Here is a 13,812-nt window from a genome sequence, read left to right on the forward strand (position 1 = left end):
TGAGGGGAGGAGAGCTCAGTGGTGGTAGTGGACAAAGATTCTAATTTAGAGGAAATTCTTAGGAGCCACAAAGTTATATAAATGATTTTAGAAGTATTTCACTATGTTTGATATCAAGAGTTACCTAATTCTCTATGATCCAGTAGAATTTTTAATAATAGAGTTGAATGTTCTTTATTTTTCTCATCAAAGTAAGGGAGATAGATATATTAAACTATTAATATGTACTGCCAAATAGCACCTGAGTAGGACTCTGCATTAGAAAGATGCTTCTAGTTAGTGGCTTTGCAGAATAATTTGTGGTAGGATCCCTGATCCTGTCTCTGCCCTCATTTGAGATTTGACTGTAGGTCTTCTTAACTACAGGATGTGATGCAACAGGCCACCAATGCAATTCTCAGAGGTGGCACCATTCTGGCTCCCACCGTGTCTGCCAAAACCATTGCAGAGCAACTTGCTGAAAAGATCAATGCCAAGCTCAATTACGTGCCTTTGGAGAAACAAGAAGAAGAGAGACAGGATGGTGGACAGAATGAATCTTTTAAGAGATACGAGGAAGAATTAGAGATCAATGACTTCCCACAGGCAAGTAACAGTTTTAAACCTTTTTGAATCATGGAGTAAAAACTCTTGCTTCTTTAGGAGCAAAAATAATTTCTTTAAAACCCATGAACATTTTAATAGCTACCTCACTTTTTATTTAGATGAGGGAGACAGCAATAGAAATTTTATATTTATGAATATATTGTAGCTATATTAGGATCTAAATGATTTTATGTGAAGGTGTTAATTATATTCTTAGTATTGAACATAATATTATTTAACCAGCCTGTTCTTTGTCAGTATACCAGGTTCTTGTCCTGTTGTGAAGTGATTTTTCCCCCCACCCTTTCTTCCATAGACCGCTAGGTGGAAAGTTACCTCTAAGGAAGCTCTGCAGAGAATCAGTGAATATTCCGAAGCTGCAATTACCATCAGAGGAACATATTTCCCACCTGGCAAAGAACCTAAGGAAGGAGAGCGGAAAATTTACTTGGCAATTGAAAGTATGTATTGTTGGTTCTGTTGCAGTCTTGAGTTAGGTGAGTTGATAGAGATGTAACAGACATGGAGAGAATATAAGGTCAGTTCTAGAGAGGATAAAAATAAGGAACATGTATAAGAAAAAAATAGTTTCATATATCATTTAAGGTCTTTATTTAGAAATTCAGTACATATAGAAAGGTGAATGATCTGTTTATGGAACTCTTTTAGTCTTGACTATTCAGTCAAATTAGAAAATCACTCTAAAAGAAAACATGTATTTTAAGGACTGATGTGTAATAAGTAGAATATTCTGGCCAAAGGTTAGAAAGTAAATCAGTATATTAGTTCACTTAATGAATGTTTATCCAAGCAAGTATTCCCTGTGAAATTATGCCCATAAAAGTTCATGCATATCTTTAAAAAAAACTAGTAGAAGTGGACAGATAATACCATAACACAAAGTATGTAAGTAAGGTATAATATAGACTGATCAGATTTGGGTTTTTTTGTGTTTTGTTTTGTTTTTGGATTTTAATTTATTTGAGAGATTGTGTGTGTGTCTGTGTTTGTATGTGTGAGAGAGAGTGCACGGGAGCAGGGAGAGTGGCAGAGGGAGAGTATAAGGGAGAAAATCTCAAGCAGACTCCTTGCTGAGCGTGGACCCTGACGCAGGGTTAGATCTCATGACCCTGAGATCATGATCTGAACCTAAACTAAGAGTTGGACGCTGAACTGAGTGAGCCTCCCAGGCACCCCAGTCAGATTTGCTTTTTAACTTTATTTCACACATTCATGAATGAGTTCAAAAGAGTTTCCATTTTTATTTTTCCCCTAATGTATTATTCCACTGTAGAGTAGGACAACTTGCATCCCTTCATTTAAATTTAATCTGAATATCTTTGTAATAGACTTACAAGGGTAGACCAGCCAGATCCACTTCATCTATTTAATGAACTAAGTATTTGTTGCATACTGGTTTTGGAGCTGTGGAGAGGTTGATTCTGTGTGTTCTGTAAGCTCAGAGTCTACATACATAGTGCTTTAAATGGCTTTGATGGCTCCAGAGGAGCCTCTCTCACATCACGTATTATCTTGGGCACTAGCCTCCTTTGAGGCGCACACATCACTTCTGACAAAGAAGCCTTATTACCTCATCCCTCTTCACTCTGTAGCTTACCTGTTTTTCTTCACAGTACTCATCGCAGGAATTGTAATATATTTTTACTTGTCTGTGTCCCTCCCCTACTAGAGTTCTGTGGGTGTGGTGACTTTATCATCTGCTCTATTCTCAGAGCAGATGGTAAACACTTGATAAATTTTCTGAGTAATGCATCTGATTAAGCCCTATAGTCACTTGTCTTTAGGATACGAAGTATTACTTGACAGGCATGTCCTCTATTTGATCTCTTTTTTTTTTTTTTTTAAAGATTTTATTTATTTATTTGAGAGAGAGAATGAGATAGAGCATGAGAGGGGGGAGGGTCAGAGGGAGAAGCAGACTCCCTGCCAAGCAGGGAGCCCGATGCGGGACTCGATCCCGGGACTCCAGGATCATGACCTGAGCCGAAGGCAGTCGCTTAACCAACTGAGCCACCCAGGCGCCTTATTTGATCTCTTTAAAGCTGCACTGTCCAAGAGAACGCTCTGTGATGGCTGTGGAACGCTCAGAATATGGCCAGTGTGACTGACATTTGTAAATTTTATTTAATTTTTGTAAAGGAATTCATATTTGATTTTTTATTTTTTTTTTAAGTAATCTCTACACCCATTGTGGGGCTCAAACTCATGACAATGAGATCAAGAGTTGCATGCTCTACTGACTGAGCCAGTCAGGCGCCCCAATTTTTATTAATTTAAATTTAAATAGCCACATACATGGCTGGTGGCTACTGTAATGGTTAGCTTTTCTCTAAAGTTTATTGTTGGAAAGATCATTAGAAGGTATTTAGATCCATTGAAAGTATATTGTAAATGAGGTTTGTTGCTGTTAGTGACAGTGTTAGTGCTTGTTACATTTTGGCATTTCTTTGATTCTGTGAAGACTGTATAATTTTAGGCAAGTTCTTTACTGAATATAATCTACAGATGATTTGCTTACATACTAGGATTTGATTCTTTCCTGGCCAAAACAAGGAATCCCACAAACATGACTAAAAGTTAATTAGTGCTGTGCCTGTTTAGTCACTTTCCTTTGAATTGGTAACCTCAGTTGTTTTTGTGTGGCATCTTAGCATAAAGACAAAGAAGAGAAACACGTGTTGTGTGTATCCTGTCTACCCCTAAGTAGAAATCATTTCCTGGCTAAAAGTGCGAGATAGGGTCAGAGTAAGTTAAAGCACTGAAAAGTGCTGTTGCCAAGGTTATGCTGTTTTGTTTTGTTTTTTTCCCTTAGTAAGTATTTGCCTGGTGCTATAAACTTTTGATTAGTTTCCAGATTTCTGATACAGTTGATTTCAGATTTTTGCAGATTTATTCACTTTTTGTCCAAGGACAGGATTTTGGAGTTCCAGGCTCTGCCATTTTTACTGATGCACTGTCACTATTGGACTTTTTAAAGTTAATGATGAATTGTGGCAATGGGGAAACTGAAATGCAGCCTTTATATGTTCCATGTTATTGCCATTCTGCCATTATTTCATGCATATTTTAAAATGCATGCATGTTTAAGATTCATGCATGTTTTAAAATGGTGTACAAAGGATGTAGAGCTAGAACTAAACAAATTGCATGTGTTTTTTTTGTGTGTGTGTGATTGTGACTTTTATTAAGTCAGGTATTTAAATGCATCCTTTTATGTGTCCTGAAAGACTTTTGTTCTACCAGTGACTGTGTGTTTCTAAATCATGTGATACTCTTCCTTACTGTGTAGTAAAATGAGGATTGCTGGCACCTAGTTCTTCAAGGAGAGAAAATTACACTGACATCTTTCTGCACTTGGAACTGGACAGGTCTCCCCTACTCCAGTGTTCTTTAGGCCATACAGGATGGAGACACAGTGTCTTCCAGTGGAATCTGATGATAAAACCCTGGTATACATGTAATCAGCCTTTTATTTTCAGCTTGAATATCATGGGTGTCATTTAAGCAAAACCAATACTTTTAATTGCCTGCCTTATAAAGACATAAATCAGATACAATTGATTGCTTTGAGAAAGGATCCTCTATGTAATTCTTGAATTTAAAGGTACTTACATGTAGTATAGTATAATATATCAAGGTTCATCTTACATAGAACTTTATCAGAACATATCTCCTCTACTGCCAAGTGAAGTGAGAAGCCCACAGCTTCTGCTTGACTTTTCCATCCACTTAGAATGCTTCTGGTCATTTCTCTCCACTGTCAACTTGTACTTAGGAAATAACGTCTAGTTTTTATAATCTAAACCAGCTTTTTTCCTCCTATGTTGTAAGATAATCTTGTCAAAAATGAATCTTTAGAATTCTAGAGCCATAGTGATGGTTAAGAACTGGAGATTAGTAAAGTGATCCAGAGCTTTGAGATTTTCATAGATGATTAGTTTTTTAAAGGATTTTTTAGTTTTTGAAACGTCAACCAGATCAACTGAACTCTAATAGGATGAAAACAGGTGTTGGAAGGAGCCTATTGTCATCTGTTTCTAGTTCTGTAATTGGAGGGACCCTACTGCCTGGCTCCTTGGAGGCTCTCTGTGGCTCAGCAGTTTCAGGCCTCCCACCAGGCAGCGGGAAGGAGAACAGGAAGGACTTATGTGCCTAGCCATCCTATATAATTAATAGCCTGTTTTGTGACTCTCTCTTTTTACTAGTGGAGAATCCCTTAAAAACAGCCAGAGTTGTTTTAGGACCAGTGAAAGGAAATGCCTCTTTTCCATGGCAGCTTATAAACATATGTAACCTATTACCTAAAGAAGCTTTATAATATAGTCAAAACTTTAAACTGGTCCAAATGGTCAGGCTCTAACTAAAGTAGGAAAATTACTCTTCTACTTGGATTTAGGTGAGAGTGTCATTTTCTTTTTTTAAAAACAGCACAGGATATCAACAAGCTTCACACCAACTCATGCCAAGTAGTATATTTTTCTCCTGAATTTCATTTTGGTTGTAATTTTTAGTCTGGCTTCGCTCTTGATTCTACCCTTTTGTTTACTTTCATTAACCTCTCTTCTCTTCCAGCACCCACAGCTTTAAAATGTGTGGTTGCTGGCTGGTGGAGGTGTAGGATTTAAATTAGATATGTTGCTACTTCACAGCCATACTCCTATTGTTAAACTGTTTCTTCTTCCTCCTCCCCTTGCTCTTTCTCCTCTCTTCTTCCTTTTCCTTCATCTCCTTCCCTTCCTCCCCTCTTCCTTTCCTTTGCTCCTTCTGGAATCAGAAAAGGTTATTCATGTCTAATAAGGGGAATTCTTGTGGCTTGTTTTCCTCATTTCATTTTCTTACATAGAATGATAAATATATAGTTTTATATATTGCATCCCTGGTTCTCATATTGTTTAACATTTCACTCCTAGTCCTTAATTTCTAGTCTATTGGTCCAGCTCTTGCATTTTTATCAGTGCGCATTGTGCTACCTATCTACTTTTTTTAAAATTTTTATTTTATTGTTTGTTTATTTGGGGTTTTTTTGAGAAAGAGAAAGAGGGGAGTGGTGGGGCAGAGGGAGAGAGAGAATCTTTTTTTTTTTTTTTTTAAAGATTTTATTTATTTGACAGAGAGAGATACAGCGAGAGAGGGAACACAAGCAGTGGGAGTGGGAGAGGGAGAAGCAGGAGCCTGATGCGGGGCTCGATCCCAGGAGCCTGGGATCATGACCTGAGCCGAAGGCAGACGCTTAACGACTGAGCCACCCAGGCGCCCCGAGAGAGAGAATCTTAAGCAGGCTCCACGCCCAGTGCAGAACTCAACGTGGGGCTTGATCTCAAGACTGTCAGATCATGACCTGAGCCGAAATTAAGAGTCAGATGCTTAATCGACTGAGCCACCCAGCCGCCCCCCCCCCTTTTTAACTTTTATTTGTTTATTTTTATTATTCTTTTGGTGTATGCTACCTATCTAGACTTACCTGCTCCTAGCATTGTCCCTTGGCTTCAGATCCCTCCACACTACCCTTAATGGCTCTCTCATCTCCATGTCTCCTTTGCTTCTGGTCCATATTTCCATTGACTTTACTGACATTTCCAACTGGATGTCATATGAGCTCTTCAACTACAGCCATCTCAGAATTGAATTTCATCTACCATGATGACTGCTGATAATACCTGTTTTTCCTTAGTTTTTTTTGCTTCTCAACTCTTAGCCACTTAAATCTGCCTGGAGAACTGAGGGAGAGGTTTTTGTAAGGAATGGTATTTAGAAGTCATTTTGATAGACTACTTCCTACCTTCTCATTCTGTTGTAATATCTTTACAACTATATGAATGAATGTCTCTAGACTGCCTCATCCTCTAGGCTATCTTGCTGTGTTCTTTTACACTCTTTTCCAACCACACTCTACTTATCTTACTCTTCAGTAATCATGCCTTTTTTTCCCTTGTTTTTTTTCCCCTATATTATTTATTTAAGAGAGACAGCACCAGCAGGGAGGGAGAAAGAGAGGGAGAAGCAGGTTTCCCACTGAACAGGGAGCCTGGTGGGGGACTCGATCCCAGGATCCTGGGATCATGACCTGAGCCGAAGGCAGACACTTAACCAACTGAGCCACCCAGGCACCCCTAAGCATGCCTTTCTTAATCTGCACATGGGATTCCCTTCACAAAATTTTCCATGGCATCACTTCTTCAACTTGGGTAGTCCTCCACCTTAGGGAATATAAGTGTCCAATAAATATTTGTTAAATAAATGAACCAAGGAGTTTATATTTCTCTTCAACTTTTTCTTAGTCTCTTTTGGACAAAGTGCTAATCATCTTTTCTTTGCTCTTTTTAATCATACCAAGAACTCTATTTTTTTTTTTAGATTTATTTATTTATTTGAGAGAGAGAGCACAAGCAGGAGGGGCAGAGGGAGAGGGAGAGAGAATCTCAAACAGACTCCCTGCTGAGTGTGGAGCAGGACAAGGGGCTCGATCTCATGCCCCTGAAATTATGACCTGAATCGAAACAAGAGTTGGACACTTAACCAGCTGTGCCACCCAGGTGCCCCCCTACCAAAAACTTTTTTTTTTTTTTTTTTTAAGATTTTATTTATTTATTTGACAGAGACACAGCGAGAGAGGAAACACAAGCAGGGGGAGTTGGGGAGGGAGAAGCAGGCTTCTGCTGAGCAGGGAGCCTGATGTGGGGCTCGATCCCAGGGACCTGGGATCATGACCTGAGCCGAAGGCAGACGTTTAACGACTGAGCCACCCAGGCGCTCGCCTACCAAGAACTCTTTTTTTTTTTTTTAAAGATTTTATTTATTTGACAGAGACACAGCGAGAGAGGGAACATAAGCAGGGGGAGTGGGAGAGGGAGAAGCAGGCCTCCCGCAGAGCGGGGAGTCCGATGTGGGGCTTGATCCCAAGACCCTGGGATCATGACCTGAGCCGAAGGCAGACGCCCAACCGCTGAGCCACCCAGGCGCCCCCCTACCAAGAACTCTTATCGCTACATGTAATGTGATCTCATTGATTACATTTGAAGCTCTAAAAGTAACCAGAATAATAAGCAGCCATTATATAATGTGGATGATGTTCCACCAGGTTCTGAAACGCTATCTTGGCAGGCAGTACAGTGTTTCTAAAAGTCATCTACAGTATTTCCTACTGGATCTCCATGACATGGATAAACATCCAGTGTAATTCTAGTAATACGAATAATGTTTTCCTCTTACTCATCAGGTGCCAATGAACTGGCTGTGCAGAAAGCAAAGGCAGAAATCACCAGGCTTATAAAAGAAGAACTTATTCGGCTGGTGAGTGAAAACCTCAAAGACTTACTTAATTTGTTTTAGTAAATATTTTATTGAACTATAATAAAAATTCAGAAAAGTACACAAGTCATAAACATACAGCTTGGTGAATTTTCATGAAGGAAGCACACTGATGTCATCACTGCCCAGATCAAGAAACATAGTACAATACCAGCATTCCAGAAGCCCCCCGCGTGCCCCTCCTGTCACTATTCATCTCACCCAAATGTAACAGTATTCTGACTTTCAATATGGTAGATTAGTTGCACCTGTTTTTGAACTCCATATAAGTGGGATCGATTGCTATGTACTCTTTTGTATCTAATTTCTTTGACTCAACATTACTTGGAGGAAATCCATGTTGTTGCATGTAGCAGTAATTAATTATCTTTCGTGGCTGTGTAGTATTTAATTTGTGAATATACCCACAATCTATGTATTGGACTTTGGGACTGTTTTACTTTCTTTTTTATGAATAACACTTCTCTGAGCATTCTTTTTTTTTTTTTTTTAAGATTTTTTATTTCTTTATTTGAGAGACAGAGCATGAGGAGGGGGGAGGAGGCAGAGGGAGAGGGAGAAGCAGACTCCCCACTGAGCAGGGAGCCCTATGTGAGGCTCAATCCCAGGACCCTGAGATCATGACCTGAGCCAAAGGCAGACGTTTAACCGACTGAGCCACCCAGGTGCTCCTCTTTTTTTTTTTTTTCTTTTATTTGAGAGAGAGAGAGACAGTGCCAGGGGCAGGGGCAGAGGGAAAGGGAGAGACAGTCTTAAGCAGACTCCGCGCTGAGCTTGGAGCGATGTAGGGCTTAGATCTCACAACCCTGAGATCACGACCTGAGCCAAGACCAAGAGTCGGATGCTTAATGAACTGAGTCACCCAGGTGACCCTTCTCTGAGAATTCTTTCATGTCTCGTTTGTACATGCAGTATGCTTTTCTCTTGGGTGTATACCTTGGGGTGGAATTGCTAGTTATAGTGTAGACGTAGTTAGCTTTACATAAGTTTCGCTAAATAATTTTCCAAAGAGGTTATGCCATGGAAAAGGCATCTTTTTATAGACCACCTTCCCAAAGAAGGTGAACACATCCCTGTGTCTTTTTTTTTTTTTTTAAGATTTATTTACTTTAGAGAGTGCACACAAGGTGGGGGAGGGGCAGAGGAAGAGAAGCAAACTCCCAGCTGAATGTGAAGCTGGCGTTGTCGGGGCTCCATCCCGCAACCCTGAGATCATGTCCTGAGCTGAAATCAAGAGTCCAGATGCTTAACCAACTGAGCCACCCGGTTGCCCCCATCCCTGTGTCTTTAGTAACAGCTGAAGCTTGTAAACTCCCTATCATGTGTACACTTTGTCCTTTCTCTACAAATGTGTGTTTGAGGTCTTTCCTAAAATTCCCCTTACAGAACTTTCTTTGGGGGGATAAAAAGTTTAAAGAATAGAAGCTACACAAAACAGGAAGGAAGAAGAAAAACAACCTTTTCTTTTTCTTTCTTTCTTTCTTTTTTTTTAAACTTTAAATCAAGGGCTTTTAAGACTGTTTCACCAAGGAGTAATAGAGAAAGAACCTTGATGCCACCACCATTAGTTGGTTCAAAACTGTTGTCCAAGAGTAGTCACATGAACACAGACAGATGATTGGTTATTGAAGAGTTTATTCTTCCTCAGTATAATAATACTAACATTTTCTGTTCTAAATATCTGGTAATGCTATAAGTTTGGAAAGGAAATTTCTTTGACATGTATTTCTTTTTCTTTTTCTTATTTTTTCTTTACTTTTTCTGACTATGTATCTTTTTTTTTTCTCTTGTAGCAAAATTCATACCAACCAACAAATAAAGGAAGATACAAAGTCTTATAAAACATCTGGAGAAAACTTTTTACTTGTGCTGGTCTGTGACACATGTGGCAGTTGTCTTGTTTACAATGTATTGTAAATTAAGATTTTTAAAATTCTGTCTTGCTGATTTTTTTAAATATATGAAACCAGTATTTGCTAAAGAAATCTTCTTTCAGTAAGTACCACCAGAATTATCAAACTGTATTTAAAGCAGACCTGTTTTCAGCATATGATGTCCTTTAATGTAAACTTTAAATATCAATATTTTAAATATCTGGATAATATTCCAGAAGTTTAAAAAAAATGGAAATATTTGGACTTTCTATTGACAGTAATAAAGTATACAAGTCACTAAGGGGCTCTTTACCTTATCCTCTTGAAATGAAATTGTGATCATCTCCTCAAAAAAAGGTAAAATTCTCTAATTTTGTGTCCTCCCCCCACCCTCCTTGAGCTTAAATCTTACTTGACTCAGTGGAACAATATGAACTGGACTTAAGAATGTTATAATAGAATTTTTACAAAATGTTTCAGTTTTTGTTTCAATTTTTATCATCATAAATGGGCAATAGTTGGACTGCTTTTTGGTTTTGTAAAATTAAAGATTTGTAGTTTAAGAGTTTTTTGCATTTCTTTACACTGCAAAGAGTTTTAGTATTTATTCCTTTTAGGTTCCCCTCACAATCTCTAGCTCTGTGTCTAGATACTAAATCTTTTTTACTCTTCCTTAAAAGAAAGTGATTTGTAACCTGTAGATATTAATGTTTCCTTTTTCCCCTGAAAGTGTTTGTTTATACATCTGTACATAAAAACAGACTACTGATTTTAATCCACATTTTCTCGAGGATTATTGAGTAGGTTATGAATTTTCTTTCTTAAAAATCTCAAGCATAATGGTACCTGTGTTGTAGACTTAGATTTAAGCATCTCTCAGTGAAATTTAGCTCACAAGGAGTCATAAATTATATTTTTGACCCTTCAGATATAGTTCCTGAATATTCTAATTTAAATTGTTATGATTGGATCACCCAATATTCTTTTCAAGACTCCTGGTGTATTAGAACTTTGTATTGTTGTCACTTCTTGAAAAAAGAAAATTTCCAGGAATTAAATAGATATATTTCTTAAATTAAGAGACACAGAAGTTTCTGAATATTCTTGACTTAAGAGCTTTTTAAAAAGAAGAAAATAAAGCATACTAAAATCATATTAATAAGACGTTAAGTGGTTAAAATGACAAGGAGTGTCATTTCTTCAATATAGTTATTCTTACTGAAAAACTAAGATGGATATAACTGGGAAATATTCTTGGATCCTTTCCATATCTACCTTCTTTCTTGGAAGAAGAAAACAGACCAGACACATGTAACAGGAGAACCAAATAAACCATTTACTCTAAAATGCAGGCATCTTGGGCTCCTTTTCCTTTCCTTTTATTTATTTGCTTATTTTTATTATCTAGTGATAGTTTGTTTCTTTTGATAGAATATATGGCAGTCTCACACTGGTGACAATTGGTGCTCCCTTCAGCCTCCTGGATCACTTTGAGATTCAGAGTTTTACATCATTTTAGCATTACTACCTTTATGTTTGTATATCTAGATGTAATAAACCACTGATAGTATTTTGTCCTAAAGTGAAACACATTTCTCTGTTACAACATTTTTTAGTATCACACTGATTCTTTGATTTTTAAAATCAGAATGGTGTATAGACTAAATTGTTTTTTAATGCAATATCAATATTTGCTCATGTTTTCTAAATTCCTTATAAAATAAAGTTAATTCAACCTACACTTTCCTAAAATTATCTCTGCTGAAATGTTTTATGCTGTTGCTCTAATTTTGTTTACATTGGTAGGCATGTGAGAGAAGTATTGTACTCTTCTGTATCTTTATTAAAAATTTTAGCAACCCTACTACCCAGAATATATGGTTCTATCCAAAAATATCTTCCTGAAGAAGCCTCTTAGTCTTAGGTTGTGTTTGTATTTGGCATAAGACAGATAGGCGATAGGTGAAATAATAGTTCATGTGCCAGTTGGCATTTTGCCACAGTGCACTCGTTTTACAAAATGGGAGTATAGACTTTAACAGTGATGGCTAAGTTCTTTCCAAGTCATTGTAGACACTTTATTATTTGATATGTTTCATGTCTTCTCAGCCTCATTGGTGTACAGATGGTGGTCAGCTGCACCTGAGACTGCAGTCCTTCCTCTGAGCCGGGTAGCCACGACATGTGAAGTTGTTTGTTTGAGCAGAACCAGCTCTTGAGTACCTGGGATTTATAAATCTTATAAAGCCAGCTGTGGGATCTGTTTCTAAATAGCATATCAGCACTGTAAGGATCACAAGCTAGAAAGCAAAACCTCTAAAGTTGTAACTTAGTTTATTAAAATGTTCTGGTTTTGTGTTTTGTTGATGATGGATGCTAAGCTCTTACAGCGGGCAGGAGTTCTAAGTAGCTAGCCCAGTGTGATCCTTGAGATCAGATGCTTCCTCTTAGATTTGAGTCTGGAGCTACTAGTTCTTCACAGTTTGGTACATAGTTTTAAGAATTGGAATCTGCTGGCATTTTTTTATGCCTTCTGCTTCTGGCATAAAAAGCTGAAGTTAAGATGGGTGTGTAAATATAAAGACAGAGTGAATGAATATGTGTGGAGGGATGTCTTATCTTTTTATTCAGTTTAGGTGATATAATCATCAGAAAACAATAATAAAAATCTCACTTGAGTGGGCTCTTTGGCTTAGGAATATAATCATCATCTTACTGCTTAATGTTAGGCAAGTTCTCCAGAGCTAAAGATGGCTGCATTTCCCTCCCTAGTTAAAGATCGTTTCGTGTTTTAAATTGCAGGTATTTGAAGGTCTTTTTTTTTTTTACCCCTTCTCTATCAACTTATAATTTTCCTCAGGCAGGAATCCCAAGTAGAAATGTGAAGAAAAATTGTAAACAAACATTTTCTTTGCAAAATCTCCACCATATCAGTGATCTCACCTTTACAGTGCCTTCTTGCTTAGCTGGTATTTGTGCATTTGTAAGTACATACTATCAGATCACATGACTGGAGAGGAATTTATATTTTTGAAGTTTTTATTTTTAAATAATCTCTTCACCCAGTGTGGGGCTCGAATTCACAACCCCGAGATCAAGAGTTGTATACTCTATGGACTGAGCCAGCCAGGCGCCCCGAGGAATTTACTTTTGATTATTTTTCTTGACTTTATTCTTTTCCAGATATGGCTTCAGCTTATAGAAGTTCATGATTTTGAAGCTCTAGCCTTTCAAAAGAAATTCTGACTTTGCATTAACCTTGGGGAGGAAAAACAAGTATGAAATAAAAGTTTTAACGCTTTGGAAATCTGGAGCTCAGAGTTACCCTTTCAGATATTATTAGGATTACTGTAAAAGCTAGAGTTTCAGAATGAAAAAATTCCTACATCATTTTTAATATATGGAAATACCTGATAGTTCATGTTTTGAATATTAGACCCTTTTCACAGTTTAACCTATTATGGAATAAAGAATATGTGAGGATTCAGTATGAAAAATGGGCTTTTTGTCCACAGAAGAAGCATATCATTTTATTATTTTTTTAAGATTTTATTTATTTATTTGATAGAGACAGCAAGAGAGGGAACACAAGCAGGGGGAGTGGGAGAGGGAGAAGCAGGCTTCCCACCGAGCAGGGAGCCCGATGCGGGGCTCGATCCCAGGACCCTGAGATCATGACCTGAGCCGAAGGCAGAGGCCTAATGACTGAGCCACACAGGCGCCCAGAAGCATATCATTTTAACTTGGCACTTTGTAGTAGATGGATTTCTAGCAGCTTATCAACTCCAGGCACTTCTTAGCAGCCTCGGATTTAACATGTCTGTGGCCTTTATTTCTGAATTCTTAGTAGGCTCTCAGGTGCCTGGATCCTGCAGTTCAAGGATCCTTGAAGGCATTATTTTCTGTCTGTGCTTTTGCCTATGGAAGTCTTCTGAAAGCTGAGACCCCCAGAACTGTATTGTTGACTTTTGCAAAAAGAGTCCTTTTTATCTCCCAAGCCAGCCCAGGGCCCAAGTCACCGATT

The 13,812-nt window shown here is 38.0% G+C and overlaps 1 protein-coding gene across 3 annotated transcripts in view; it reads left to right on the forward strand.

The window, feature by feature from the left end:
- The window catches only part of DDX46 (DEAD-box helicase 46), a 77,691-nt gene extending 66,178 nt beyond the window's left edge, over positions 1–11,513 (forward strand). For all 3 annotated transcript variants that reach the window (XM_044916742.1, XM_044916741.1, XM_021701783.1), the window contains 4 exons: positions 367–585; positions 902–1,046; positions 7,823–7,896; positions 9,708–11,513. In XM_044916742.1, the coding sequence (XP_044772677.1) occupies positions 367–585; positions 902–1,046; positions 7,823–7,896; positions 9,708–9,755 (486 nt within the window). In that variant the 3' untranslated portion in view covers positions 9,756–11,513. The remainder of the gene's footprint in view (positions 1–366; positions 586–901; positions 1,047–7,822; positions 7,897–9,707) is intronic.
- Positions 11,514–13,812: the final 2,299 nt, after the last annotated feature.

The sequence above is a fragment of the Neomonachus schauinslandi genome, chromosome 7 (assembly GCF_002201575.2).
Source record: "Neomonachus schauinslandi chromosome 7, ASM220157v2, whole genome shotgun sequence".
Classification (NCBI taxonomy): Eukaryota; Metazoa; Chordata; class Mammalia; order Carnivora; family Phocidae; genus Neomonachus; species Neomonachus schauinslandi.